General features: G+C 35.4%; 1 protein-coding gene across 1 annotated transcript in view; it reads right to left on the bottom strand.

The window, feature by feature from the left end:
- The window catches only part of LOC134530341 (pre-mRNA-splicing factor ATP-dependent RNA helicase PRP16), an 80,600-nt gene extending 53,276 nt beyond the window's left edge, over positions 1-27,324 (bottom strand). The window contains exons 1-9 of the mRNA XM_063365084.1: positions 26,739-27,324; positions 23,520-23,655; positions 22,029-22,231; positions 19,846-20,035; positions 14,400-14,629; positions 13,695-13,906; positions 10,873-11,058; positions 6,670-6,828; positions 377-535 (exon numbers count right to left, since the gene is read on the bottom strand). Coding sequence (XP_063221154.1) covers positions 377-535; positions 6,670-6,828; positions 10,873-11,058; positions 13,695-13,906; positions 14,400-14,629; positions 19,846-20,035; positions 22,029-22,231; positions 23,520-23,655; positions 26,739-26,898 — 1,635 coding nt within the window. The 5' untranslated portion in view covers positions 26,899-27,324. The remainder of the gene's footprint in view (positions 1-376; positions 536-6,669; positions 6,829-10,872; positions 11,059-13,694; positions 13,907-14,399; positions 14,630-19,845; positions 20,036-22,028; positions 22,232-23,519; positions 23,656-26,738) is intronic.
- Between the last annotated feature and the right edge of the window lie 316 nt (positions 27,325-27,640).

Genomic DNA, 27,640 nt, shown 5'->3' with positions numbered 1-27,640 from the left:
TAGTAGGATAATATGTGATTATGATTACACATTATTAAAATTACTTTTTTTAAAATCTTTTTTTATCAACAAAACAATTTTCAAACTCTAGTATGGTTCTAGATATATGGGTATTTCTCTTTTTCATTTGACTATATCTTTCATAAAATTTTTCTTGGCCTCCTGTAAAGTGTAAAATAAAGACTCATCAATTATTTTATATCTATAAATAGTTTTTTTACTTGATTCGTAATTTGATTCCAATTAAAAAAAAACAGGATTCGCAGAAGCCTATCAGTCATGAGTGAATAGATACATAGTCCCTTGCATATTTTTGGTCCCTGGAAGACAACGAACTGACATATAATGATTACTAAAATAAAATAAATGGCATTACCTCCTGTCTGACAGCAAACACAGGCAAGTACCGCCTCTGCTGCAAAATAGTCTTCTTCTTGGCAAACTCACTGCTAGCTTCAATTGCATTCTGCATGTGATCAGCAAACTTCTGGTCTGTCTTATAGTCTGTCTCGTCATTTTCATTTTGGTTCTCATCCTACAAAGACAGCACGTCCAAAACAATCAAACATTATAACTTTGTACTCTAACTAAGAGCCAGTCATTTTAAAAATAATGATCACCAAAGAAAATATCAAAATCTTTATAAAGAATGATTACTTGTGTAAAAAATGCTGAAAAATAATTTCAAATAAAAAGAAGCAAAGAATTTGTAAGTACATGCATTTTTTAAATAAAAATAAAAATATTCTGAAAAGCAATCATCCATCACTAAATTGAAATTAAAGTTAGGTACAACAAAGCAAGCAGAGTGATAGAATGAAGCTGCAAACATGCTGAGTTCTACATCACCAAGCATCTATTTCTAACAACCACAACCCACAGTTGCACAGCACATTACATTTAGACAACCATGGCCCATTTAACGTACACTTCACAGTCAACCTGCTTCCAAGACATTCAATACTTGAACTGATGGACATGATAAAATGTGTTCTTCGTACAAATACATGAAACATAGTTGGGCAGACTAACATAGTTTGCACTAATGATAGTGAAGGTTTAATAGATTCTATTTGGTGATCAACAATTCTCATAAATCTTAAATTAATGTGCAACCAGAGGGTCCTTCCATGCATGCACTTTCTGTCGCTGAAACACTGTGTTTTGTTGTAAAAATATTTTCCTTTTAACTGTATGCTTAGAGACCCAAAAAAAAAAAAAAATACTATATGCAAAAACACTAAAAAAAACTAATTCCAGCACTTTTTTTAGTGATTGTGTCACATTTTTCTAAGAATAAATTATTTTCAAAATATTTTTATTAATTTAGGACTTTACTGAATGAAAAAGAGTTTAAATTTAAAAAAAAAATCAGACTATCATTCACTCTGTACATGAGTAAATGTTAGAAGTTCCTGGAATCAACACTTTCTCCACCAATCATAAAAATTACTTTATCCAGCTCCTGCTCAAAAAAGAATTAATTGTTGTAAGGAATTGCTGATTTAATGTTTTAATGCCTTTTTTCAAAATTACTCTTTACAATTCCTCTATGATTTTTTTTTTTTTTTTTTTTTTTTTTTACAGTTTAACTTCTTAGTTTGATTTTACATTTTTTAAGTTTTGTTTACAGCCAATAGCAAAGCATCTTTGTAAATGTATAATTTTAGATAACTTAATTAAGATCAAGGCAGAATTTTCCTCACAACTGACTAAATTTGGTAGAAATAATGTTTTAACTGTGTTATTCGGTTGAAAACTAACCTCCAAATTTTGTTTGAATTTAATTGTAATTTCTACAGTAAATGTGTAAGGACATCGCGTTATTGGCTAGTGCATATCTAAAAGAAAATCAGGTATCCAAGCACAACTGTTTGTAAGTTTTAGTCTATAATCAGCCACCACAAAGGGCAGTTGTGTGCAAAGACCTTCCTGAAGTTTGAAAAAAATTTTATAAGAACTATCATGATTAGCATCAATGCAAACATCATTAAAATGCTAACTGATTAAGAATAGTGACTACTGAAAATAAGTTTTTGACAAATTACTTCAGCAAGTTTTGAAATAAGCATGTATCTACTAGCGTATGTGGGATGAAAATAATTAGAACAGTCCTCACTGTACAAAAGCATCGACAGCAAGAACTGTTATTACTGATTACATCGTGTTTGATTGGGTTTTGGTGTCTAATAGAAGATAGTATTTTTGATGTGATCATCAACCTGGACTGCAACACATCTTAGAGAGTCTACATCCACCATTCCTGGATAAGTCGTTGCCGCACTACGATTCTTCGCAGAAGTTACATCCACGCGTCATTTGTGAAAGTTGGATTTGACACTCATCCATCAATCAGGTTGTTGCTTGGAAAGCCTGACAAAGGAAGCCAAGGACTAAATCGTAAGTAAAATTACTTTTATGGCCGGTAATGCACAAGGACCAAGGTATGTACGTACGTGTTGTAATTTTGTTTGTGTATTTTACATCATTTGTTTGCAATTGGTTTTGTTAAACTATAAAAATAAATTTTGAACTTTCATTGTTTCTCTATAGACATTTTGATTAGTGTTTCATTGTTGTTTACACTCAGAGCTATGTCTGTTTCTTAAAAATTATTTTCATTGCTGTCACTGATTTAACTGGGTTTGTTTAAAACATTTGATTCTAACTTTATTTTAAAGTTAATTGTATTTTCATAAACTAGAGATACATCACTTTTGTTTGATTGCATTTATGAGTAATATTTTTTATTGCACTATTTTGAATAATGGTTTACCTTAATACAGTCAAACCTCTCTGAAACGACCCCTCACAGTTCCCAGGAATAGGGTCGTAATAGAGGGGGGGTCATAATAGATGTTTTCCGAAATTTTCAGTTGATCTCAAACCCCCCCCCCCCCCCCCCTCCCTCCACCATCACAAACCGCTACTCGCTAAGAAACCAGCCGTACAATGGCAGGATGCTGTCACTCACAACGCTAGACGGCTTTGCTTTAAACCCACTTCAACCTTCATGCCAAGTCCGTCGCCCTACAGGCCACCTCTAAAGAAAATATGTCAAAAGACAGTTTATTTTTATTGGTTAGTTTACATGTACGTTTTCTGCTTTCCGTAGTTAAATACACTGGAACCCCGATGTCATTAACCCCAGATTTAACGAAGCAGTGATTTTACGAATTCATTCTCGGGAACCGTCACAAAATTGGACATTTTGACCAAAATGTGAAAAACAGAAGAAAAAAAATTAAAAATAAAAACGAAATGAAAGATCATTAAAATCTGTTAATTTTAACACACAGCATATTTTTGTGTCGGCTTTAATACTTTCAATAATGTTAATGTAAGAATAACAAAAAAAATAATGGGACATTTTCTTTAAAAATATGGCAGCGGTAGGTTCTGCAATGCGAGTGGGCGCACACGAAGCTCGCCCGGCTGGCTGGCGGCAGCGGCTTCATGATGCATAAGCTCACCCCTCTATCCCCTCTCTTTAACATTCTTCAAGGCTAGCTCATCCCTCCCAGACACACAAACCATCTAATGCCCTCCCTTATAACACCCCAACTTCGCTCCCCTTTGAAAAACCTTCAGTGAGAAAATGCTTTTTTCACCCTCCCTTCTCCCGTAAAATTTGGCTATTATGAATGGGGTACTTACTAAAGCGGTGAGGGAGAGGTAAGATCGTTGTAAATATTTTCGGACCCCTCCCTCCCCACCAAACACGCCCAAAAACAAAGTATGTCACTTTTCACACCAAGTTCGAGTTCAGTCATCTCTGGCAAGGAATTTACAAGCTTTCAAAATTAAATATAAATGTATTTTAATAGCAAGGGTCCTATGAAAAGGAATACATAGACCGAATAAAATCAAACTGCTGTCACCAAACAAAGCATAAAACGGCCCAATGTGTGGTCGCTTCGTTATTGCTCGCGCGAGAGGCGAGACGTGGAATGTTAGAAGAAAGATAAATGCGGGGGAGACAGACGGCAGCCAGTGTGTTTCCTGCGTGGGGAATGAGTGGCGTAGCCTTTTTTTTTATGCTGGGTGAAGCGACCTTTTTCTGTCAACCCACGGGAAAAGATAATTGCTTGAGCTGTCAAAATAAACATTGCTGCAGCAGTTAAAACAAGTCGAGGCGGGCGTGCATCCAGTCGGTCGCTGTGTATATCTACTCGAAAAACATAACATCTCAATTCATAACAAGATTCCTTATAACCTACACGTATTGCCGGATGTTTTCAGCCTGATCCATACAAGTTCTTTAGCCACGTTTTAAATGAAAACAACTGGCAGGCCAGTGTTGTGCCCTGTTTTGCGGACACATAAAGCTTTTATCAATTTGCTGACAGTTTTAATATATTTTTACTCTTGTTAAAATGAAGCAGATAATGTGATTCGTGGAATAGGGGTTGTCAAGCGCTGACAGCGGTCGACAGGAAGTGGTACCTATTTTTAGATATGCGCTGCCTACGGCAGTACAGTACTCGGCAAGAGAAACGCAGTAACATGCTACTCACCACAAGAAACTTATTTTCTGTCCGATTTTCTTCGGTTTTTCGGTAATTTTTTCATGGTTCCTCGAAATCGGGTTGTAATAGAGAGGTGGTCGCAATAAATGGGGTCACAACAAAAAGGTTTTACTGTATCTGTTTAGTCAGGTTTAAAATTGAGTATCCATTTGAAAAAAGATAACCAATCGGAACACTGGAAATTTGTCGATGTTTGTGTTATTTATAGTCACATGTTTTTTGCGATGCGAGAAATTGCAAAATTTTCACCGAAACAGAACCATTTTCGCAAAATTTGCTTATTTGCCACAAATTCGCTAAAAAGTAACGAAACGTATAGATTTGTAGCAATATATGTCGACCTTTTGCGATATATATCGAATTGTGTACCAATGATCGATATTTATGTAACTACTAACTATTGGTTGTTACGAAGTTACAATCGATGTTTCAATGTCGCGTTGGTAGAAAACAAATGAAAATAGAACGTGATGTTCTGTTAACTTGCTTCTCGCGCGTATTGAAGTAGGTTTTCTTTTGTGCACTATAGTATAGAATATTAAAGAACTGTGACCGTAAAATTGTATGTTGATTACTGGCAGTTAAGTTTACGTTCCTAAAAAATGGTTGTCATGTATACGAGCGTGCTAAAGAATACGCGCATGAGGGATTTTATGTTTTTGACAAATTAAACAAAATTTTAACGTGTAAGTTTTGTAATGTTCGAATCGAGTGGGCAAGAAAAAATACGTGTGTGAAGCATTTATTCATGGGAGCGTCACCCATGAAAAGAATAAGGCGTTAACACGGGAAATTAATGACGGGCCCATCGTCAGGAATAAAACAAGTTTCGCTCACTGACATGGTATCCCGGGCAAAATAAGCCAAAGTTGACAAACAAGAATTTGTTTTGTCTACTGTTCGCGCATTCATGGGCGCGAATATCCCGTTGGAAAAAATTGCACCCGAAATTACGAGATTGGATGAACAAGTTTATAAAAGGTGGTATTGGTATTATGCTTCTGTTTATTCTATAAGAAAATATGTCACTCTTTTCTGTCATTCAATTTTCGATAAATAAGTTTTTGCATGCGATATATTTTCAATTATGCACAATCCCGAAACCCTCAAAAAATAAAAATAGTCCTTTAACCTAACCTCATATTCCAAATGCAAAACATACTTTCTTTTAACTTACATTAACTTACATTTAACTTACATTAAGGCTTTGTGGGTTCCCATTAGTAATGTGGATTGTGAAAGAGGATTCTAGTCTTATGGAAACATTATGTCAGACAAAAGAACCCGCATCACAGCAGAAAATATGGAATTAATGGCTGCAATGGCTTTCCCATCAAGCTAGAGAGCAGTAGTCAATATTTCTAGCAAAATCTCAAGCCTAAACATTTTTTTATGTGCAGAGCATTTCCAATTAAAAAATATATAAACAGTATTTTTCCAAAGTGCATTTTCAATTTTTAAAACTTATTACTTAACAAAACTGCTGAAAAGCGCCAAAAAAAGTTTTAGAAATGACGAAAAAATTATCGAAATTCACTTTAAAATCAATGAAAAATACACCGAAATCAACAAGAAAAAATGACAAAATTTGTCTTTACTTTTTACCGTAAACAGGTGACTCTAGTTATTTATGTAATTGTGTGTCAATTACCTTTGTTTACTTGAAAACATGCACTCATCAGGTAGTTCATGGTCAAATAAATATTGCATATTCAGTAACATCCTACATTAATTTCTATTCAATTTGTGTTGCATTAGTAAACACGAAAGATTAGTTTCAACGTATTAAACCAATGAATCCGGCAATTCAGAATCAAGCAATCATAAATTTAAACTATTTAGGTATTTACTTTGGTTAGAATCACTGAATTGATACAAAAATTACTTGAGAATTTCTGGCCACACAATCATAATATATATTAGTCCCATAAATATAAATTAATTATTATTTCACATTGTGTGCTATTAAGTCACTACTTGAACACTTGTTACCATTTCCTTTCAATTGCAGCAAAGCAAAATATAACTGAAAATGTTTAATATGTGTATAAAACTATGAAAAACATCAAAATAATTCTTGAACTCATAAAAAATAGATTTTTGAAGTAGAAATTAATAAAGAAACCCTGTCAGTGCTTACCTTTTCATCAGTTTTCTGAACACCCATGATGTTTCCAATCGTTGTTCCAGCCAACTCCCAATGTTTTTTCTGTGCTTTCTTTCTTTCTTTTTGTTCTCTGTAGGCTTTGACCAGAGGAGAACCCTTTCTGGCAACCATTGCCATATCAGAAGTTGGATCCTAAAATAGATTTTCAAACCACATTCAAATAACTAAAACATATGCAATTGTATTCATAAAATTGGCATTTTTACTACCCATATTGACCACACGTGTCAATGTAGAGTGGATAACTAATCCAACCAACTAGCAATGACACACACATAAAGAAAGTTATGATATCTTATCTTGTTGAAAAAGTAATATTAAGATTTTATATTATTTTCTCATTAATGAAACTAAAATTATATAAGATAATTAATTACTAACCAACCTTAAAAAAAAAGTTGTTTTTTTCTTAAAAGCGGTGTTATATTTCACAAAATTTGCTACTAAAAGCAATGTTTTTTTTAATGTTTGTGCACATTATTTGATGGCATTTAATTAAAAAAAATAATAACTTAATGCTTATACCATACCGTATTAACTCGAATAATCGTCGCCATCGCATAATCGTCGCACCCATTGTTTGAGGTAATGAATTTGGTATTTAAGATTCTCCCCATAATCGTCGCACCCAATTTATTGACGGCGACTGAGGCACCAATGGAACAGCCGTAAACACAATGGAACAGCCTGCTTTCATGTGGCGTGTGGTGCAATCGGAACAGCCGTAAACACAGTGAAACAGCCTGCTTTCATGTGGCGTGTGGCGCTTATCACTGGTCCAACCTTGAGCGGCATGTCCTAATTGGCCGTGTGGGAGGGAGGAATGTGTGTGGAAGATAAGATGCTGTGATGCCATTATTATATCTCGTTTGCGTTGGAGTGGAAAGTACCGGTAATTCCAGAGTTTGAGAAAGTTCATTTTGTGAGAATACTGCCGCTTTCAAGTTGCGCGTAATCGCATTTGCAGAAGAGCATGGAAATCGGGCCGCAGAAAGAGAATTTTCAGTAAGTGAAAAACTTGTTCGTGACTGGCGAAAACAAAAAGACAACTTAAATAACACAAGTTTATATCTAGGCGAGCTTTCCGAGAGCCTAACTAAGCTTAGGAAGTTTCCTGAAGTGGATGTGCAAGTGACTAAGTACATTCGTGAGTTAAGGAACAACGCGTGCATTGTTTCTCTAGAAATGATCATGTGCAAGGGTAGAGACGAAGCACGTGCGCGGGGCATACCGCACGCCCAGTTCAAGGCTAGTCGTAGGTGGGCGATGAGATTTATACGACGTGAAAATTTTTCACTCCGGCGGAGGACATCCTTTTGCCAGAAGTTGCCAAAGGACTTTGACAACAAAGTGTTCGAGTTCCAGCGTTTCGTTCTGCCGATGCGGCAAACAAATGACTACCTCCTCTCGCAGATAGCTAATGCAGATCAGACGCCGGTCTATTTTGACATGCCGCAGAACACCACGGTCAACGAGAAGAGGCAGTCAAGCATAATTATACGCACTACTGGAAATGAGCGGATGCGTTGCACAGTAATGCTTGCAGTGACGGCCGACAGGCAGAAGTTGCCGCCTTACGTAATTTTCAAGCGGAAGACGTTGCCTAAGGAAATGAAGTTTCCTCCAAGCGTACATGTCCGTGCTCAAGAAAAGGGTTGGATGGACGCTGAGCTCTTTAAGGACTGGGTAAAGACTGTGTGGGAACGACGGCCAGGGTGTCTCCTGAAACAAAAGGCCTTGTTGGTGTGGGACAGCTTCCGTGCTCATTTGGTTGAGGAAGTGAAGCGAAGATTGCAAGAGTCGAGGACTGATATTGCTACCATCCCTAGTGGCCTGACATCGATGCTGCAACCCCTAGATGTCTCCGTGAACAAGCCGTTCAAGGGACATCTCCGTCGCCTGTATGGGGAGTGGATGGCCAGTGGGACACAAGAACTGACGAAAGGGAATAACCTGAAGCGACCATCATTGCTCTTGGTTTGCGAGTGGATAATGCGAAGTTGGGGTCTCATCACTCATGAGATAATCGTGAAGAGTTTTAAGAAGACTGGCATCTTGTGCGCGCTAGACGGTATGCAGGACGACACGATCTGGCGCCAGAACAGTGACGACAGCGGCGACGAAGATGACGTTGACGTCCCGGCAAATGAATCTGATGCATCATAATCTAGTTCAGACAATGAATAGAAAAACTTTGTGAGTGTTTAAACTGAATGTGTTTTAGAAATGTATTTTTTTATTGATTTTTTTTGCAATTTTGTTTTAATACGAAATTTTTATTTTGCCCAACTTCTTGTAACCAAAAGTTGTTTTGTTTATTTTGCGCGTATTGTAAATAAATATTACGTAGAGGTACCATGTACCTAGATATTAAATTCTTTAATTTAGCATTTTCAAGCGATTTACTAAAAAATTTTACTTAAAAATTTTTTTTTTTAATTTTTCCTCACATAATGGTTGCACCTCATTTTTTTTGACGTGACAACGTCTAATAAATCGATGAACGCTGGCTGCACGCACGAAATTGTTCCACTACGGATGTCCCGCTACGGATGTCCCACTACCGATGTCCCACTACATGCGTGTCATCTCTCTGGTATGTTGCGGACGGTACAGAGAACTCGGCCGGCACGTGGCGGTGTACTGGTTCGAGGTTATTGTTGTGCGCCGCGCCACGGGAGTATATTCGCAAGGAAATGGCGTTCTTACAAGTACGTATTATTTTAATTACTTGTGTAAATCAGTATATTTAAACAGTGTTGTATGAGTATTGTTTTAGCTGTGCAACTAAATATTTATTGCTGGTATGATACTTTTCACGCTTTAGTTTGAAATGGGTAATTATTTGTCATGAGTTATTATTTGATCAACTAAATCACACACCGTATTATAGTTATGAGCCCACGAACGTGTAAATATTTCGAGTCCAACAGAAAATATGCTAGTTAAAAGAAATTAAAACAAATATTGTGCGTGGAATATTATTAATTTAGACCATCTGAATCAATTATTCTCAAAATGGACTCGTGGTCGTTTGGTTAGCGTGGATGACTTTCAATCCATAGGTTATCGGTTCGAATCTCGGCAGCTGTGAATTTTTTTTGTACTTGTAAAAATAAATACGTCGCACGCAACATTACAAAAGTAATAAATATATTTGAATTAATGAACGCAAATAAAAGTAAATTTATTAATTAAATTGTACATTTCATTTCACTCCTTTGTATCCATACAAAATAGTGATAATTCAATAAAATTGATTCAATTTTATTCATAAAAGTATGCAGAGGTAGATTTTATCATACAAAAGATAGAAAAATTAAAAAAAATTTCTTCCTCAAAGAATATAATATTTTTAATGCCTAAAAGGTTTGGTTGCAAAACCTATTACGGCTAAGTCTCAGGCTGAATTTATTTCCTTTTCTTCTGGATCAATAATTTCATCAATGTTTTGTTATGACGTCACGTTAAACTATCATCCGTAAACCGACTTTACAGACAACCAATTTTTTCCCATAAAATTTGGTAAAATTGCTGCGACGATTATGCGAGTAAATACGGTAATTAATTTCACAGAAATAAATAACATTTCATTATTGCTTATCTTACTACATTTAAAACTAAAGGTGCATAAAAATTCAAACAGTAAGTTTTGAATTTAGTCATCAAAAGACAGCATAGTGAAGTCTTCAACATTGCTTTCTTTCAGGTTCAACCTTCTGTCTCTGAAGACTAGGTTGTAGTAACTAAGTGAACGTTCACTGTTAACATTGTTTGTAGGTCTAAAAACAGCCTGCAGGGCTGCTATTGCAAACTGATTGTAATTTATACTCGCAGAATTCAGCACTTCCAACATATAAATGTGCTATAAAAGTGCTCTATATATATAAATGTTGCCTGAACTTTGCCAATTGTACAGTGCATGCAACTTGCACATTTTCAGTACTTATTAGAGAGTTTTTAAGGATTCTTAGTGAAACTTAAAAAAACTGTCTATTAAATTAAAGACAAATAAATGACTTTTTAAGGATATTAAGGAGGCGTACAAACCCTGACTGCTGTTTATTTAAGGACCTTTACGTGGCTTTCGTGACCAGTCTGAGTTACTTCACTTTCTAATGACTTTCAGGACTTTTGGTGACCCGTGGACATCCCGCCGTGCCAATGGCTGCTCACCTTGACCGGCACGACAGGCTCCGGCTGCTTGGTGAAGACTATGCGACCATCGAGGAACGGCGGGACGATGTTGTGCACGAGCAGATGCACCCTGTCCACGCTCTCCTCATCAAAGTCTTCATCAACATCCACAGACTGCACCACGCCACTGGTTAGCATCCTATTACGCTCCCACAATTCATTGTCCTGTGAACAGTTGATACCCACACAAGTCATGTTATTTCTTCCAGCAATACTACCTACTTCTCAAAACATTCCAAACTAATTTCAATAATTATTGAGAACTTGCATCGCATTGGACTTATTTCAACAACACTAAGTATAAAAATTATTTTTATTAATTCTTTTTTTAATATGTTGGAAACCAAAAACAATGGAATTGTGAACAATTGAACAAAGGTTGATATAACATAGGAGCCATAAAGTTTCAATCATACTATTGCATAAATTTAGCTGATGGGGTGATTTCATACTGGTTAACCCACAAAAACTGTTCTGACTGAGTGGCACCAATATCTTCATTATTCAATTAAAAATCAGGGAAACCAAAAGGGTAGTTACCATCTAAAAAGCTCTATTACTCAGACTTTGTTCATTAACAATATGGGAGAAAATTTTCAGTACTATTGGGCTTACATGCTACTGTTCTGTTAAGGCTTTGTCACACCTGCTGAGAAGGTTATTTAATATTCTTATAATTAGTATGAATTGTATTTGAGGGATATCCTGTAAATTTAATCAGATATCTTTATTGTATTTGTTATTTGGTCAATATATTTTCTTAAAATATATTTATTTGAATTTATCTAATAGATAGAAAAGGTCAAACAAGTGTTCATAATTATGATCCCCTATATCACCTTTTATAACTACAGTAGACTCCCGATTATATGGGAAATTACTGGAAAGAAGTCCACGGATAACAGAAAAACACGGTTAAAGCAATGTCGAAAGAAAAACTATTTAGTAAACAAAATATTTATTCCAACTATCTATACAAACACTGTATAAGGTTGTACGTAATAGGTACTAACATGTAAGACGTAATTTACAGGCAAAGTTGCAGTACATATCAAAACATAGCCGTATTTTACGTCTAGCAGGTTGATAATTTTTAATTTTTGTTGCAAGTCAAGTACCACTTATTTGAATTTATTATTGGACATTGTCTGAAGATTACGACAGAAAAAAAAATAGTACTGCGTTCAGTCTGAAAATACTCGGGCCAGTTATCACTCGTGCGAGTCACGTAACAGCCAAACTGAGTGTGATTCACAAGGGCTCGTGGAACACAAGCACTCACAACTTACAGGGGTGCTTTTATAATTTGCTCTAGCAATTTTGAAGTTCATGCAAACTAACACTTAACAATGCATGCACTATGCTTGGCAGCATTTTTCATCTTCAATTGCAGCATGAAATGCTATTGTCACATCGGCAAATAATAAAAATAAAAAATAGTCAAAAATTATTATGGTTTATGGAAGTGAAATATGGCATAGTTAACCCACAAATTGAATAACTCGCACCCGGATAATCAGGAGTCTTATTGTATTAGATGAATTTTAGAAAATACTGTATTTAACCGTATGGATCGCAGATTTTATGTTGATTTTTTGTTTAATAAAATGTACTGCGCCAATATGTGAATTTTCCATTTTGGATAAAAAAAAAATTAACATTGCACTGTTGTGGTTGACTATGTGCTTAATAACTAGCCTGTGTTGGTTTTTAATATATATGTCAAGAGTAAAAATATATTTTTTTTAATTACAGCAGCTCAGTAGTACGTGTAAGGCATCATGAACTGTGTCAAGTTACGTCTGCCGTCTGTTGGGCAGCTAGCTGTGACGTGGCCATATGCTGTCGTACTGGCGTTCTACAAGAGGGAGAATCTAATAATAAACCAGCCGGAGAGAGTGTGGAGTGGAGTGCATGCTTGTGAGTGAGTGAGAGAGAAAGTGTGGCCATGCATAAGTGGTTCTCCCTCCCTCTCTCAATGTTGAAAAACGTCCGTGAACTGGCACCTTACTAAATCATCACATTTATATCTCGACAGGTTTTTGTGACACAACCGTGTCCAAACATTTTTTTTTTGCATGAGATTTCCTAAACATTATACTGCAACATTTCATTCATGACATTACTGTAAAGAGTGCGCTTGTTATTATTGAAGAACAGTGGTCTTTTCTCTCTTGGAGGAGGCGAAAAAATAATTTAAAAAATAGACAGGGGAACGGAAACACTTTTCCTTTGTATTTTTTGTTAGACAGACGGGATGAGGGCCAAGGGGGGGGGGGGGGGGGGAAATGGGCCATAACAGATGTAGAGGGGAAGGATGTGGAATTTCTTATGTGGCAATAAGCTGAGACAGGTACCATAAAGACTTCACTTGTTTGTATTCTACTGCAGACAGATTTATGGTGCGACTCATATTCGAGGGTGATCCTTACCATGAAAAAGTCATATTTTTTTGCCCAAAACTAAGGATGCAACCCATACGAAATGCTATTCCCATTCTAAATATGTAGACCACGTAGTGCTTAGTAAGTGATACATAGGTACAGGCACCGGTGTCATTAGGATGCCTGATGTATTTAGAACAGTTGAAGTGTGATCGGGCCATGCCGATCCTGCACTATTTGGTTCTGTAGGCTCCATCTACTATTTTATAATGCCGGTCCATTCCGAGCAACATGTTTCCATTGAACTACGGGAGTCCAGTTCGCAAGACTTTGACTCGCACTATAGAGCTAGTTTCCATTTGGCCTCATGAGAAACTAAACAAAAGAGGTTTCATGTGGACATGTAACGGATATAACCTTGTTTATCTGACGCTGTTGTGCCGACATGCGCTTCTTCTTCCGCTGTTCGAGCTGCTCCTCCTTTTTCTTGGTGTACTCCTCACTCAGGTTAGAGAAGGGATTGTTCTCGTCGTCGAAGCCATCGTCCAAGGAGTACCACTCCCTGTCCAGCCGCTTCTGCTCCATTTCCCACAGTTCCCGGTCCTGATCCGACGACCATTTCAGGACTTCTGTTGGGGAGAAAATAACCTTACACATGTTTCTCTTTTGTGTGCTTAGCTCTACATAATGTCAGTATAATCACTGCCTTGCCCTTGGTATCAAAGATGGTTAACTGTAAGCGTCAACCTTAACATAAATATATGAGATTAATTTACATGAATAACTGCATTAAATCAGGCTCTTACGATAGGTTTTTCTCTTAATTTTTCATAAACAAAAATGCTGACACGTAAAAAATGTTATGTGCTCTTTTTTTCCCTTCGACTTCTACAGGCTTACATAGCCAATCTCTATGACAGTAAATTCAAAGAAGTAGATAAGATGACAAAAAGATTGTGCTTTCATTATAGAAACTTTAATAAATCCTGTACTATGATAATTTACGTGAGGCAGAACTCGCTTCTGATTCCGGACTCTATATCTATTTTAAGTAAATCTGTATTCAGGTAAGTGTGCACAAGCTCTCATGCAAACCTGTGTAGAATCAGAGAGATGACTAACCTTTACCCGTGAGCGGCGTAGCTCCGGTTCTCCGCCGGTTCTTGGCCCACTGGTTGAACCTGTGGACCGGGCTGGGCCTGGGGGACTCGTCCACCCTCGCCAGTTTCTTATCTGTGGCTCTGCGGTGGCTCCTCTCCGACCAGTCCCCATCTGGCCGCCCCGTCTTCGGGGTGGGCAGGTCCCAGCTCGATCGCCAGTGAGGGGGCGGATCGTCTTCATCCCAGCTCGTTCTTACAGTTAACAAATCAAGTTGTTCAGCAACATGACAATTATTTTCCATTTCACCGAGGTCACATTCTCGCAGTACTGACACACAATCATGATACGCCAGTTAGGCAGTTTAGCTAATATGCAGAGGTGCTCACAAGGTGGGGGTAACGATGCAGACTGCGTCATTAAAATTTCAGGGGGGGGGGGGGGTGGTTAAAAGACGAGAAAAATGTATATATTATTTACATAATTATAGCTTCTAATGTGAAAATACATTTCTGGTGCTTTGATAATTGAAAGGGATCTTGTAAATCAAATTGGCAACCCCGCACTTTCCTCAACAAAAGCAGTTTGGCATCTGTCGGTTCAGGATGTAAATATTACCTGATATGACCAAAATTATTATTAGAAAATCAGTTTTAATTAATGCAAAATGTGATAAAATATAATACTAAAAAGTATAATATTATAAAATCATTGAGTAAATCATTGAGAAAATGGCATAAAAAATTTCGGGGGGGGGGGGGGGGGGGGGTGAGTCATAGTGTTTGGGGGGGGGGGGGGGTGGTGGGCACCTCTGTAATATGTACCTGGAAACACATACTCTAGTTCTCGAGCAGTTAGAGTATAAGAGGCAAAGGAAAATGTGATTATAAACCACAGAAAAAAAATTTTTTCATGCATTTTATAAACACATACCATCAATTAATGCACGCAGACTAAAATATGGCAGCTGGTATGTAAATAAACTTAACTTATTAATTGGTTAATTAATTAACTTAGAGAAATAACTATGTATCAAAGTTAATTTATATATATACCCTATATATTAATTTTTTTATTTTAAGTGTATTTTATTTATTTGTTATATTATATATATTTATATCTAATTTTATTTAGTGTTCAGCATCTCAATGACAGTGAGGTCATCGGAGACGGTAGCTCATAGCTACACAGAACAAGGATATTGGGAAATGAATCAGTCCCAAATGGAACCATCTCAGCATCTATTGGACTTTTGTACATCACTAGATGTGCTCACATTGAGTGTGTAAAGTAACATAACAGGGTTACCACACTCAAAATCTAGACAACTTCTCTGAGTTTTCATTTACCCTGTAAAACCAAACACATTTTCCCTGCCTCATAGATCAATATTGCACGATACCTAACATAAATATATAATGTACAATATTTAATGTAACACATCGTAACTAGGGCATTGCCAATCAAAACCTCAAATATCACAAAATCTTTAGTATTCAAAGGATCTGATATTCAAAGAAAAATACTAGAGGAAATAAAGTAATTAGAAAAATTCCATACTGATAATATTTAAAGTTTACAAGGTCAATTATTCTTTGTACCTATCCTATTACCATTCCCCAAGATATTGTACTATTAATATGTACATGGTGTGTATCCTCTTGTGAAATAAATAATTAAGGAGTTTTTAAAGTCCTCTTTAACAATATCGGAAGGTAGAAAACCATGTTTAATACCACACGATATATTAATAAAAAATTTTGAACAAACAGTTAATTCACAAAAAATAATTTTGTTGGTTAGTTCAATTAACACATATCTAACCCAAACATGGTGTCTATGTAAAATTTATAGTTATAGCCAAACCTTTAATTTTATCACCAAATACATTTACTTTAAATATGAATTCAAACTAAGACAGTAAAACATACCATTTTACTTTAAACAAGTGATGCTGATTATGAAAAACAAATTCAAAACATTTTTACATAAAAAAAATATAATCATGTGGCCCTTAATTTGCAAATTTTACTGTGCATATGGTGTTTGCTGCCAAGTAGGAAACAAAAGAATATTAAAATATCAGTGTTTATCCATTATTTGCAGACTATCAGTTTTTATCAAGAAGTTTTAAGAATTATTATTTTATCATTTCCATCAATGCTACACAATCAACATGTTTTCTGTAATATAATACCACTTTTATCAGACTTTGAAGGAAGGAAAAAACTTTATTGATTGTGTTCATGTGAATGACTATTGACATTTCATCATGCTTCAAATCAATATATCTACATACAGTAGATTAATCACTTTTGTTATCTTTGTATAATCAATGACAAAAACAGAGTGTTTTCTCGTATGATCGTCGCACATTTTATTCTAAAATCAAGTTTGAAAAGTAGGGGTGCGACGATAATGCGGAAAAAAAATTTTTGTTAGGTAAAGTTATTCATAAAAACAAAGCCCGTTCATGGAAAGTACGTTAATTTAAAAAAAATGTGGAGTATACAAGAGCACGCCAAACAATCTATATTAATAATTCCTTAAACAAAAACCTTTCTTCAACTTTAAATAGAAACACCAAACCTCAAACGCGAACGCAAACCACTTGAATCTGACGTGAACTAACGTGTCGTAGTACAAGTACACACTTGCCATGAAAGAATGCGGGCTATCAAATGTAGTTAACTTGGCACATTACAGAGAGCGTGCGCTGCATCCAATCGGCGAGATATCAATGTTCGACCACGTGCGCGCGCTCTATACGGGAAGCAACATAACCATACATGAATGATGCGCTGGCTACATTTATACAAGTGGTACGCCGCGGTAACGCAATCAGATAAAGGAAATAACGTTTAAAAACGGCTTTAAAAGAAAATTTACACATCAGACAACTTCGTATTTCCGTTAATTAAATAAATAAGTGGTAATGACCGAAATTAAATTTTAGATTATACCTACACAGCGGCGACGCAGACGATCAGATAAAGGAAATAACGTTTAAAAACGTCTTTATAAGAAAATGTACACGTCAAACAACTTCGTATTTTTCCGTTAATTTATTAAGTAAGTGGTAATGACCGAATAAATATTAGATTTCTACTTTAAAATACATTGTTTTATACGGAAAAGATGCTACACAAAGCGCTCGGCATCTACTAGCGGGACCAAAAACATCATGCGACGTTTACGTTAGAAGTTTTTTTAATCCCATTTTTGACAGCATAAAATATGTTTGCGACGATTACGCGCGTGCGACCATTATACGATAAAACACGGTAGCTTTTCTACTGCACATGAATTTGTGATTATAATACAGTCTGGTTTAAGGTTCGGTCTCATAGCAAATATACAATGGGAAAAAGTGTTCATTTTGATGCACTCTTAGCACAGCTTAGAAATATCAGAAAGCATCAAATTAATTATCTACAGCAAGGAGACATTGTTCACATTGGCTGCATAATAAAAGTTAGCGGCTTAACTGTTTTTAATAAGTTTAAAAAAATATTATATTTGTTCATTTTTTAATTACCAAAAAATGGTTTTATTTTAAAATACAGCTATAGGATATTTTACGACGATATTGAATATATATACATTTGTGTACATTCAATAGATGGTTTGCTTATAAACAGTATTTCAAATATTTATATTTAGTTCCGGCGTTTGCCTCAAGAATGCGCGATCCTGAGATCTGTTCCCCCATCACCGGCAATATACTTCCCCTTCGCGCTCCGGCAGAGCGAGAGCTTGGACTTTCGCAAGGGAGATTTACAGGGTGGGGTACCACCCGCTGTGGCCACAACTTACCTGCGACCCTCTTTTTTTTTTTTTTTTTTTTTTTGCTTCTGACAATACACGAAGATGCACGAAGTGGTCGGTCGGGCGGATGTCGTCTTTCCCGTGTTCCAGATAGTATTTGTTTCATTGTTTTAGCTTCGTCGGCGCGGGAGCGGGCCCTGTTTAGCTCGAGACGACAAAGCACCACCGAATTTCATTCTATACAAAGTACCAGTTTGTCCCATTATCCTGATCAGGATTTTCAGTATTAGCTATTTTTTATACCCGGAGACACGGTAGTGTCTTGCACCATGTACTCGTATGAAATAAAGTTTCCAGAGGGAGCTTAATAAATTATCGTTTGAAATTAAAAACCATACATTAATGATAAATTGAGTTAAAAAGTAAAAATAAATACATAATAGTTTAAAAAAACTAAAAAAATATGCTTTAATAGAAAGCCAAACTAAAACGTAAAAAATTAATAATAGTTTAAAAACTAAAAAAACACCCTTTAATAGAAAACCAAACTAAAAAGTAGAAAATCATTTTCAATAAATCTAAATTAAGAAAAGTGTAATTAACAAAAAAAAATTATTGTAAAAAAGCAAGGCGTGCTTGAAGTCAATTGTTATAATATTTTATTGACAGATATTGGTAAAAGTAGAGTCACTATGGAAATATCTAAAAAAGCACCCTATCCATTTTTACAATTAAATAATTTGTTTTGATAGTCACACTATTCTTAATTTAAATTTATTGAAAATTATGTTATACTTTTATTTTGGTTTGGTTTTCTATTAAAGCGTGTTTTTTTTAGTTTTTTAAACTTTTTATTTTTACTTTTTAGTCTGTTTTTCTATCAAAGCATGTTTTTTAGTTTCTTAAAATATTATTTATTTTAACAGAAGTACCATAATACAAACTAAGGTAATTACATAAATGAGATAATTTACACTTATCTATGGCGGTATTAGCTACTTCAAAAAATGTATAAAATTACACATACAGATTTTTGTGATTTTACAAATAAATTATAGCCAAATATTTTTAAAAAATTATTTTCATTCGACCATTCGACAAGATATATGATGCTGGTATACCACACACAAATTACTTGTAAAATTTATTGTAAATAATGTGTATTGTCACCATAAAATTCTTGCCAGCTAGTTTCAAAATTTAAAAAAAAAAGTATAAAACATTTTTTACTGTATGTATTGTTTTACAGTGTAGGCTGTTCACGGTAAGTTTAGGTCTTTTGAAATCAACATTTTAAAATTGTCCCTACCTGACTCTGTATGTCCCTGAAATTAAACATACTCGCCGACTGTTATAAACTATGTTGTGTTAGTATTGATGAGGGGAAACTAGTTGCACTGTGTTGTGCATACAGTACTTTGGTAGACACACGCAATTTAGAATTTAAGCAATACCTTACAAAAGTTGTCTATTTGAACAGGTTCTCATAGTCCTTACCACTTTATTTTCCATTGTGCATTTGCCTTAGGATCTAAATATTATTTTACTGGAACTGTGCCGTTTTACATAGTCGAAGCTTCGCACAGGCCTAGCTGAGGCCTGTAAATCCCAATTACTGACTTGGCGCACTTGAAATCAAAAGTGATACCTTCCGTCAGCACAGCAGAAACAAGGGTCACTCGCCTAGCGTCAAGATACTCACCTAGATGGTGCGTCCTTGACCGGGAACTCTGGTGTCTTGGGCTCGTCCTTGAAGTGCGGTGTCTGCGACCACCCCCTGGGGCTAGCGTGCCCACCATGCTCGGACCTCCGGCTGCTTCTGTCCGACCTACGCTCACTCTCTCTGCCCCTGCTTCTCCTCGCAGAGCGATCACGCCTGTCGCTTTCACCACCTGCATTAACACTACACATTAACACTACACAGCGTAAGTTACAAATACTGTACATGTGAAAGCTATTATTTTTTATAACATGACATTTTTGTCTTTATTTGCTGACCAAATATGCCAAGACAACCGAAATGCTAATTAAAATTTTTTTTTAGAAAAATCCTAATATTAATTTTATTATTGTTGAAATTTTATAAATTAATTGTAGAAAGGCCACTTATTATAGTCATTACCATGGCACGACTTAAGGAAAATATTCACCTAGATTTTTGTTTCATAGCAAAGTCCCAAAACATCAACATACTGCAAAATAAACACCTCAATCAGCAGCAAGAACTGCCATTTGCGGGAGCGTAGTCTCTTTTTATGCTGCTCCAGACTCTACCACGACAATTAAGTTACCCTGACAGTTCTTTCAGTTTATTCTTTCTGTTTCTCTGTTACAAAACCTGATTTGTAAAACTGTAACATAAAATAACATTTAATATGCTTTTTCTTAACACTTCCCTATTATCATAGTTTTTGCTTATCTGTCATTCTGCCAGCCCATTTACATCATAATAACTTCGTTAATAAGAAAAATATTGTATTCGTTTGGAGTGATTACACTTCCTTCCTATGAGGAGTACCAAAAACATTTGTTTGAAAGGTTTTTAAGACCAACTATTAGCATAGGGGAATTGTGAAGAAAAAAAAGGGGGGGGGGGGAGAGTGGAAGAGGGGTTGAAGGTTTAAAAAAAATTAATAACCCCCCTAGTATGCAAAGTTATCCTCAACTTTTGTTGGACTCAATTTTGATATGACCAACTCTTACTACAATGGTGAGACAAATGAGGTCACAGAACAATTATTAATTACTCCCTTAGAAAAGACAATATTGAGTGCATTTAAAATTGTATACAATTTAAATATTTCTAAAATATTTTGTTGTAAATCATTTATATTCAATTTTATTTGATTTGATTAACAAAAGGGCTGAATAAATTTGTTTTAACACTTAGCTGATAGGGATGTAAATGGCTTGATGTTATTTTCATGGGAGATTCACTAGCGGCACAGCAAAAAAAATATATACCTACATATACACCAGGCTAATGTCAAGCTCGTGGCTATGTAATTCTTATCTAGAAAATTTTAGAAATCCTACAAAAATGATGAATGTATTGAATAAAAAACATTGAAGATTCGAGGCCATATAGGATATTTTGTAGTTTATACAAAAGGTTTATTGGAATGTCCAGAAGTTTCTAGAAAATACCAGAAGTTTCCAGAATATTTAAAAAAAATTGTGAACTTCAAATCTATCTGTGCCCGTAGGCCAAGCCGAACGGGAATGTTATAGAAAACAAGATGTTAGTGAACGAGAACCATACATGATATGTAACGTCCGTATACCTGGAGCTTTAAGCTCATATATTGGATGTCATGAAGTTTCAATTAAAATGTCCATAGAATATGAGATGTTTTACCCACCACTAAAAATAATGTTAGAAATTTTGAAGAATTTTTACACTTGATCAAAAGTAAAAATAAATTACATAGGTCAATGGGTATCTTAAAAATTTAATTAAGTACCTAACATGACTAAACTTTAAATTTTAGATGAATCATAACAATGTGCACAGTTGGCTACATTGAACCATTTTGAATAATTCCATTTAAAATAGCTTGTTTTAATGTAAATTTTTTCCATATAGTTAATATAGTTTTACAAGTCAGACAACATCATAATTTTTGCAAATTTCCTTTTAAAACCTTAAGAGCCAAATTTTTTGTGGCAGTAAAATTTTTATTACCTGCATACATTACTAGGGATTAGGCAACTTAAAATCTGATACCAAAAAAAAAATTAAATCAATAACTGTAATAAATGGTTTTCATTTAAACACACGTAATACCTAATTAAACTTAATGGATAATAAATAATGAGTAAGGTCAGAATAACACACAGCCATTCTAAAATTATTTTCTGTGAAACCATTACAAAGTCACTCACGTCTGCTGCGGGAGTCCTGACGCCTGCGCTGCTCCTCAGACTCATCGCCTCTGTGGCTGTGCTTCTTTTTCTTCTTCTTGGCAGACGAGGCGTAAACACCACGGTCTTTGTTCTTCTGCAGACGCTCCACCAACCGCACCCGGGCCACCTCCGAGATGCCACCAGTGTACGAAGGGCTTTCTTCGTTGGCTGGCCGATAGTGCCTGCATTGCAACATGTGCCAATGAGACCAGTTCCTATTCGTCCCTGGTTAGGGAAACCTAGCTGCAGCCAAGAGGCATCAGGCCATTGGAGATGGACAAGGAGCTGGGTGGGGAAACATTTATTTATTTATTTATTTATTTATTTATTTATTTATTTATTTATTTAATATTGTAACATGCCCACCAACAGCCGAGGGCTTTAGCGGTGGGCAAGACACATAATATTATATACAAGGACAACATATAAACAAAACAAACAAAATACAAACAAACAAGTAAAGTTAAAATAAGTATAACTATTAAAAATAAACATCAAAATATAAAATGCATAAAAAGAAATACAAAACATAGACATCACAGTATAATGAAATTACTAATTGCAGGCTTATGTAAAAATTAATTTTAAAAAAAAATATGATGGACAAGGAAGATGGAGGTTAGAAAGGTTGGTAAGACTAAGGACAAGGGGGCTGGGGAAAGATGGGAGACAGGTTGTGTACAGTAGGGTACACAGGGAGGAGAGACCACGCGTAGAAGATTCAAAGGGAGTGCTGAGAACAAGGTCGGAATGGAATGGGCTGGAGGAAAAGCTGTTGGAGCTGAGAGATGTAAAGGACCTACAGAGAAAGCTTAAAGGAGAGGGAGAGTGAAGTATGGGGAGGACTCCTTGCCACCATGTGGAAGCACAATTGCAATTGGAAGTAAAATGTTCACTAAAAAAGGTGATGATATTTACTGAACATCATGCCACTTGAGAAACAAAAAGGCCCTGAATCCTTGGTAATAAGAAGCTCTAAATTAGCCCTTTGAACTGTTTATGTCGAGTCAGGTACTCCATCGTTAATTTCCTGTTCCATTTCTTTTTAAAGTCTGTCTCGCCAATCTGTCGAATCACGCTTCATAGAAAAATGTTACGTAATTCAAGGGATCGGAGAGCCAAACTCGACAAAGAATTGGAGTAGGAATTTAAAGATGGCAAGCCTGATTATAAATTAGAGTTAATAAGGTTAAATTTTAATTTACTTTATGAAACATTTTTTCTTCTAATTCTGGTTCACTGCAAAATCACTGACAGTATTTGACTTTGTCTTGAAAACTGTAATGATGCAAAGGCATTGTTATAATAACGTAGGCAATGCCTTATCATTTGAGCTCATGTAGGTTATATTTCACTCAGCATACATTTCACGTAAACCATTAATTTACATAAAACTTTAAATACAATACTCAATTTACAAATACACTTAACACATTTCAACCAAAATAATTTTCCAAATGCATAACTTACCGTTTGCTTGTTTTTTCCTTAACATCCAATTCATCTTCCACTTCATCATTCTCTTCTTCATCCTGCCTGTACGACAATACCTTTGATTTCTTACTATCTGTATCCTCTTCATCTTCTTTCTGCTTTTTACGGATTTCTGAAATGATACATAATAAATTAGGCCTTCCACTGGAAAAATTAAAAAAGAAGAAAAAAAGAAAAGACCTGCATAAAATATATTTTACTGAATTAAGAAATATGCCTAAGCAGGATTTACACTCTCTTAAGAGAGCCATTATTCCTGATTTTTTGCTGTTTTTCTCTATGCAACCAAACATTTCCACCCAATCTAACAATAATTTGGCAAGATAACAAAAAAAAAAGACACTGAACTACAAATAATTATCTAAACACTTCTCAACCACACATAACATGCCAAACTGACCATAATATATTTTCCAGCACAAAATGCTATCAAACCAAAGCTTCAGATTGTGATTGAAATACAGGCAGATTTCAAGACATTAATGAAATACACTAGAAATAAATATTACTAATCCAGCTGGTACTTAACTGTCATCTTCCCACCTACCACCGACAAAATCTTTCTTCACACCTACCAAACTGATTATGATACATTGATACTGATTCAATGATTTTAATAATCATTATGAATCTATAATGTACAGATTAATTTTACAAATCCAAAAATGCTTATCTTATATTAATGACTCGTAAAATGCTTTAATGTCATTTAAAAAAGTAACAAAAAGGTCCTTTCCTTGTAACTGTGTTCACCACATGAATTCGGCTAAGTAAGATGTCAAGAATTCCCATCTTGTTGCCACATTTCGTGGAGCCCACAATCTTTCAATTGTCTGTGTGTGTTGTAGTGTTTGCGGATCCACGAAGTTGTAACTATGATTCATAGTATAGCATATACAATTATTGAGCCAGGTATAATTTTTTTTACAAAATAGTGGCAAAAGAGTGTTCTGAGATCTGTTTGGAACAAGCGTTAAAAACATTCATTAATCTCTCCAATTCCGCCAAAGACCCACTGTTCAGGTAACACTCTACTGGCGTTATTTTTTTCTTTCGGAATACAAGGTTTCATCAATTTCGACGTAGAGGCCATTTCCTCCGATTTGAGTTTCTTCCTGTTGCACTCGCCTCACACAAACCTCACGCATATAATTGCTATAGTCAACGAAAGTCTCACTGCACATGTTCAACTCTTTATTACAAAATTATGCATTCATCAATTCTTTTGACCAACAATATATAAACAACAGAATAGTCTCCAATGAAAATTTAGATCCCTCCAGCCAGTTTCCTTTCCAAACACCACGTTTCCAATATTTCATCGTGCATCTCCATTTTATGACTTTTCCAAATGACAAATAAATTTTGTGGTTATTAATGCAGAAATATTTGGAATGATTTAAGCCATAGTGTGGAAAAAAAAATCACTGCTTGTTTTTCATCTGTAATAAGTCTACACATTTTCTAAAGTTAAAAATTTCACTCAATGTCACTGAAATACAGAAACAAACACCACCTCGACATTCAGAACTACGGAATGTAATGTTATCAATAAAAACTGTGATAATCAAATGGGAGGGAATATGTATTGATATGTCGAAGTATCTATATATTTTTCAGATGGGAATACAACAGATAAGTACCATCCAGCTTGTTAACTAAAATTTTGTCAAGTACCCTGTGTTTTATAAATTCAAGGCACCTTTTCAATTCCCTGAGTTTTCTCTGTTTTCCAGATTTCCCCTGTCCACAGGCACACTGCTAGGTGAACCAAGTGACCAGTTCAATGTAACCAGAGGAAGTTGTAGATAAATTGTTCAATCTAATGGGTTTTCAGCAGAAATATTAATTATATGAATTATAAAATAATTTATAGGAGTGTCATAAGACTGGCTAAGAAGATGCATATACAAAAAACAGTACCTATAACACAAATTGAAAAACTAAAACCACATGGAAAATCATCAATTCTGAACTAGGTCAAAAATCAAAACGTATATAATCTGGCAATAAACTGTAAATTCAAGACAGTAATCAGATGGCTTCAGAATTTTTTTTTTTTAAACTAATGTTTCTGGTAGATTAAATGTAACAAATAAAATCCAATAACAACAGCTACTAAAAAATCTGAAACATAACTGCCCCTCTAACAATCAATTCTATTATTTTATACCCAACACCAAAATTAAAATAAGCTCACCTGACAAAAAATTAGTTATACTAGTACGCATGCACAGGTAAATAGTTAAGCCTGTACCGATGGTGTAGCGAACTAGTCTCGTGGTCAAACGCACGCACACTGGCTCTACATGAGCATAAGGCAGTAGTAGTTAGCGATCAGAAAGAGACATTGATGTTTCAAGCGGACGATGTACATCAACTTGGGTAGATATAAGGATGTGACAGAGTGGCAAAAAAAGGAGCAATCGTGTTTGACCATGCCCACAGCCATACGGTGCATGAAGTTGCTGGGTTTTTTTTTATGTTTCACAGTGGACTGTTCAACGTATTTACAAACAGCGGTGTATATGTAGTACACGTAGCCCCAAAACACGTCATAATTGTGATAGGAAAAAGATCCCGGATCAGAGGGGCCGGAGACACGTTTCACAGTTTGTGAATCAAAATTGTTTCCAAACCTGACAGGAATTTCTGCAGTCAGTGAAAGAAGGTCCATCCCAACCTGTTAGCAAGAGAACATTGGGATGGGAACTGCATGCAAAAAACATTTCGAGTCGTCATCTCGCAAGAAGCTATTGCTCACACAGGCACACAAAGCTGCGCATCTTCAATGGGCTAGAAATCATTGAAAGTGGAACGTAGCTAACTGGCAGAGATAATATGGTCTGGTGAATCATTGTTTTTGCGTGTATTCCAATGATAAACATCATTGAGTACATCAAATGTCAAATGAATCATTTCATCCTGGATGTGTGCAAGGTCAGACTCAAGCCTGAGGTTGGTCTGATGTTTTGAGGTGTTATTCGTATTGTGGATTGGGCCTGCTCACTGGTGACCACTAACATGAACCAGCATGTTTATTTAAACATTCTGAATGATCAGGTGTTGACGACGACTGATATTTAACTAGAATACTCAATGTTAACATATAATGACACCTATGCGTCCAAAGTTATTTAATTAAAGATATAATGGAACAAAATTAATACAGCAAGAAATTTTACATATACTTACCCGCTAATCTGTCTAAGCCCAAAAGAGATTTTTTTGGGGCTGGCACTTTGAATTCATCAGCATTCCGAATTTTCTTCCGTATTATTAATCCCCCTTTTTCACTTTTGCTACCTTCTAACCTATATAAATGCGAATCGTCGTCAACTCCCGAGGCCATCATATACAGTAGTACATTTATTTACTATACACTTGCATTAAAACATAATTGCGGTTTTTTCAAATTAAATACAGCAATTTTCATTTAATACTTCAGTTTATTCCATGAAAACACATATTTAATTATTTGTATTTACAAATAATCGAACACGAATATAGTTAAACATAATAGGGGTAAACTATGAAGATATTAAACTGGAGGCTACGGTTATAAGCGCCAGAAGTGGCAGACAGGGTAAATAAAAAGTACCAAAATAATATATTGAAAATTTGATGTTGCCGTACAAAATTTAACATTTATTAACTATTGCTTACCAATTACTTTATAACTTACTAATTAAAACAAAAAAGCAATTATCCCTAAAAAATTTAAAAATTAACGAGCAGTGAGAGACAGAACGAAGCTCTATTTAAATGCAAATAACAGACCGGAAAATATTTTGGTGTGCAAGAGCACAGAGGAAATATATACTCAGTGGCAAGAGGTTCTCTGTTTAAGAAAAGAGAGAACAAAGAAAAAATACAAAAGGAAAAAATCTAAAAGTGCTCTTTAGTGGTGACATGGTTTTGAAAGCGAAATAAATATTACATTTTATGGGACAGTGATGATAACAAGTGAATGATAGACATATCCGAGCACTGTAACCTCAGTAATGCCATAGTTTTTGAATCCATGATGCACCATAAGATTTTATTGGATGGTGACTCTGCAGAGATTTGATATAAGCAATTTCCTACTGTCATCG

The sequence above is a fragment of the Bacillus rossius genome, chromosome 3, assembly GCF_032445375.1.
Source record: "Bacillus rossius redtenbacheri isolate Brsri chromosome 3, Brsri_v3, whole genome shotgun sequence".
In the NCBI taxonomy this organism is placed as follows: domain Eukaryota; kingdom Metazoa; phylum Arthropoda; class Insecta; order Phasmatodea; family Bacillidae; genus Bacillus; species Bacillus rossius.
This window is presented reverse-complemented; position numbering and strand designations above follow the sequence as displayed.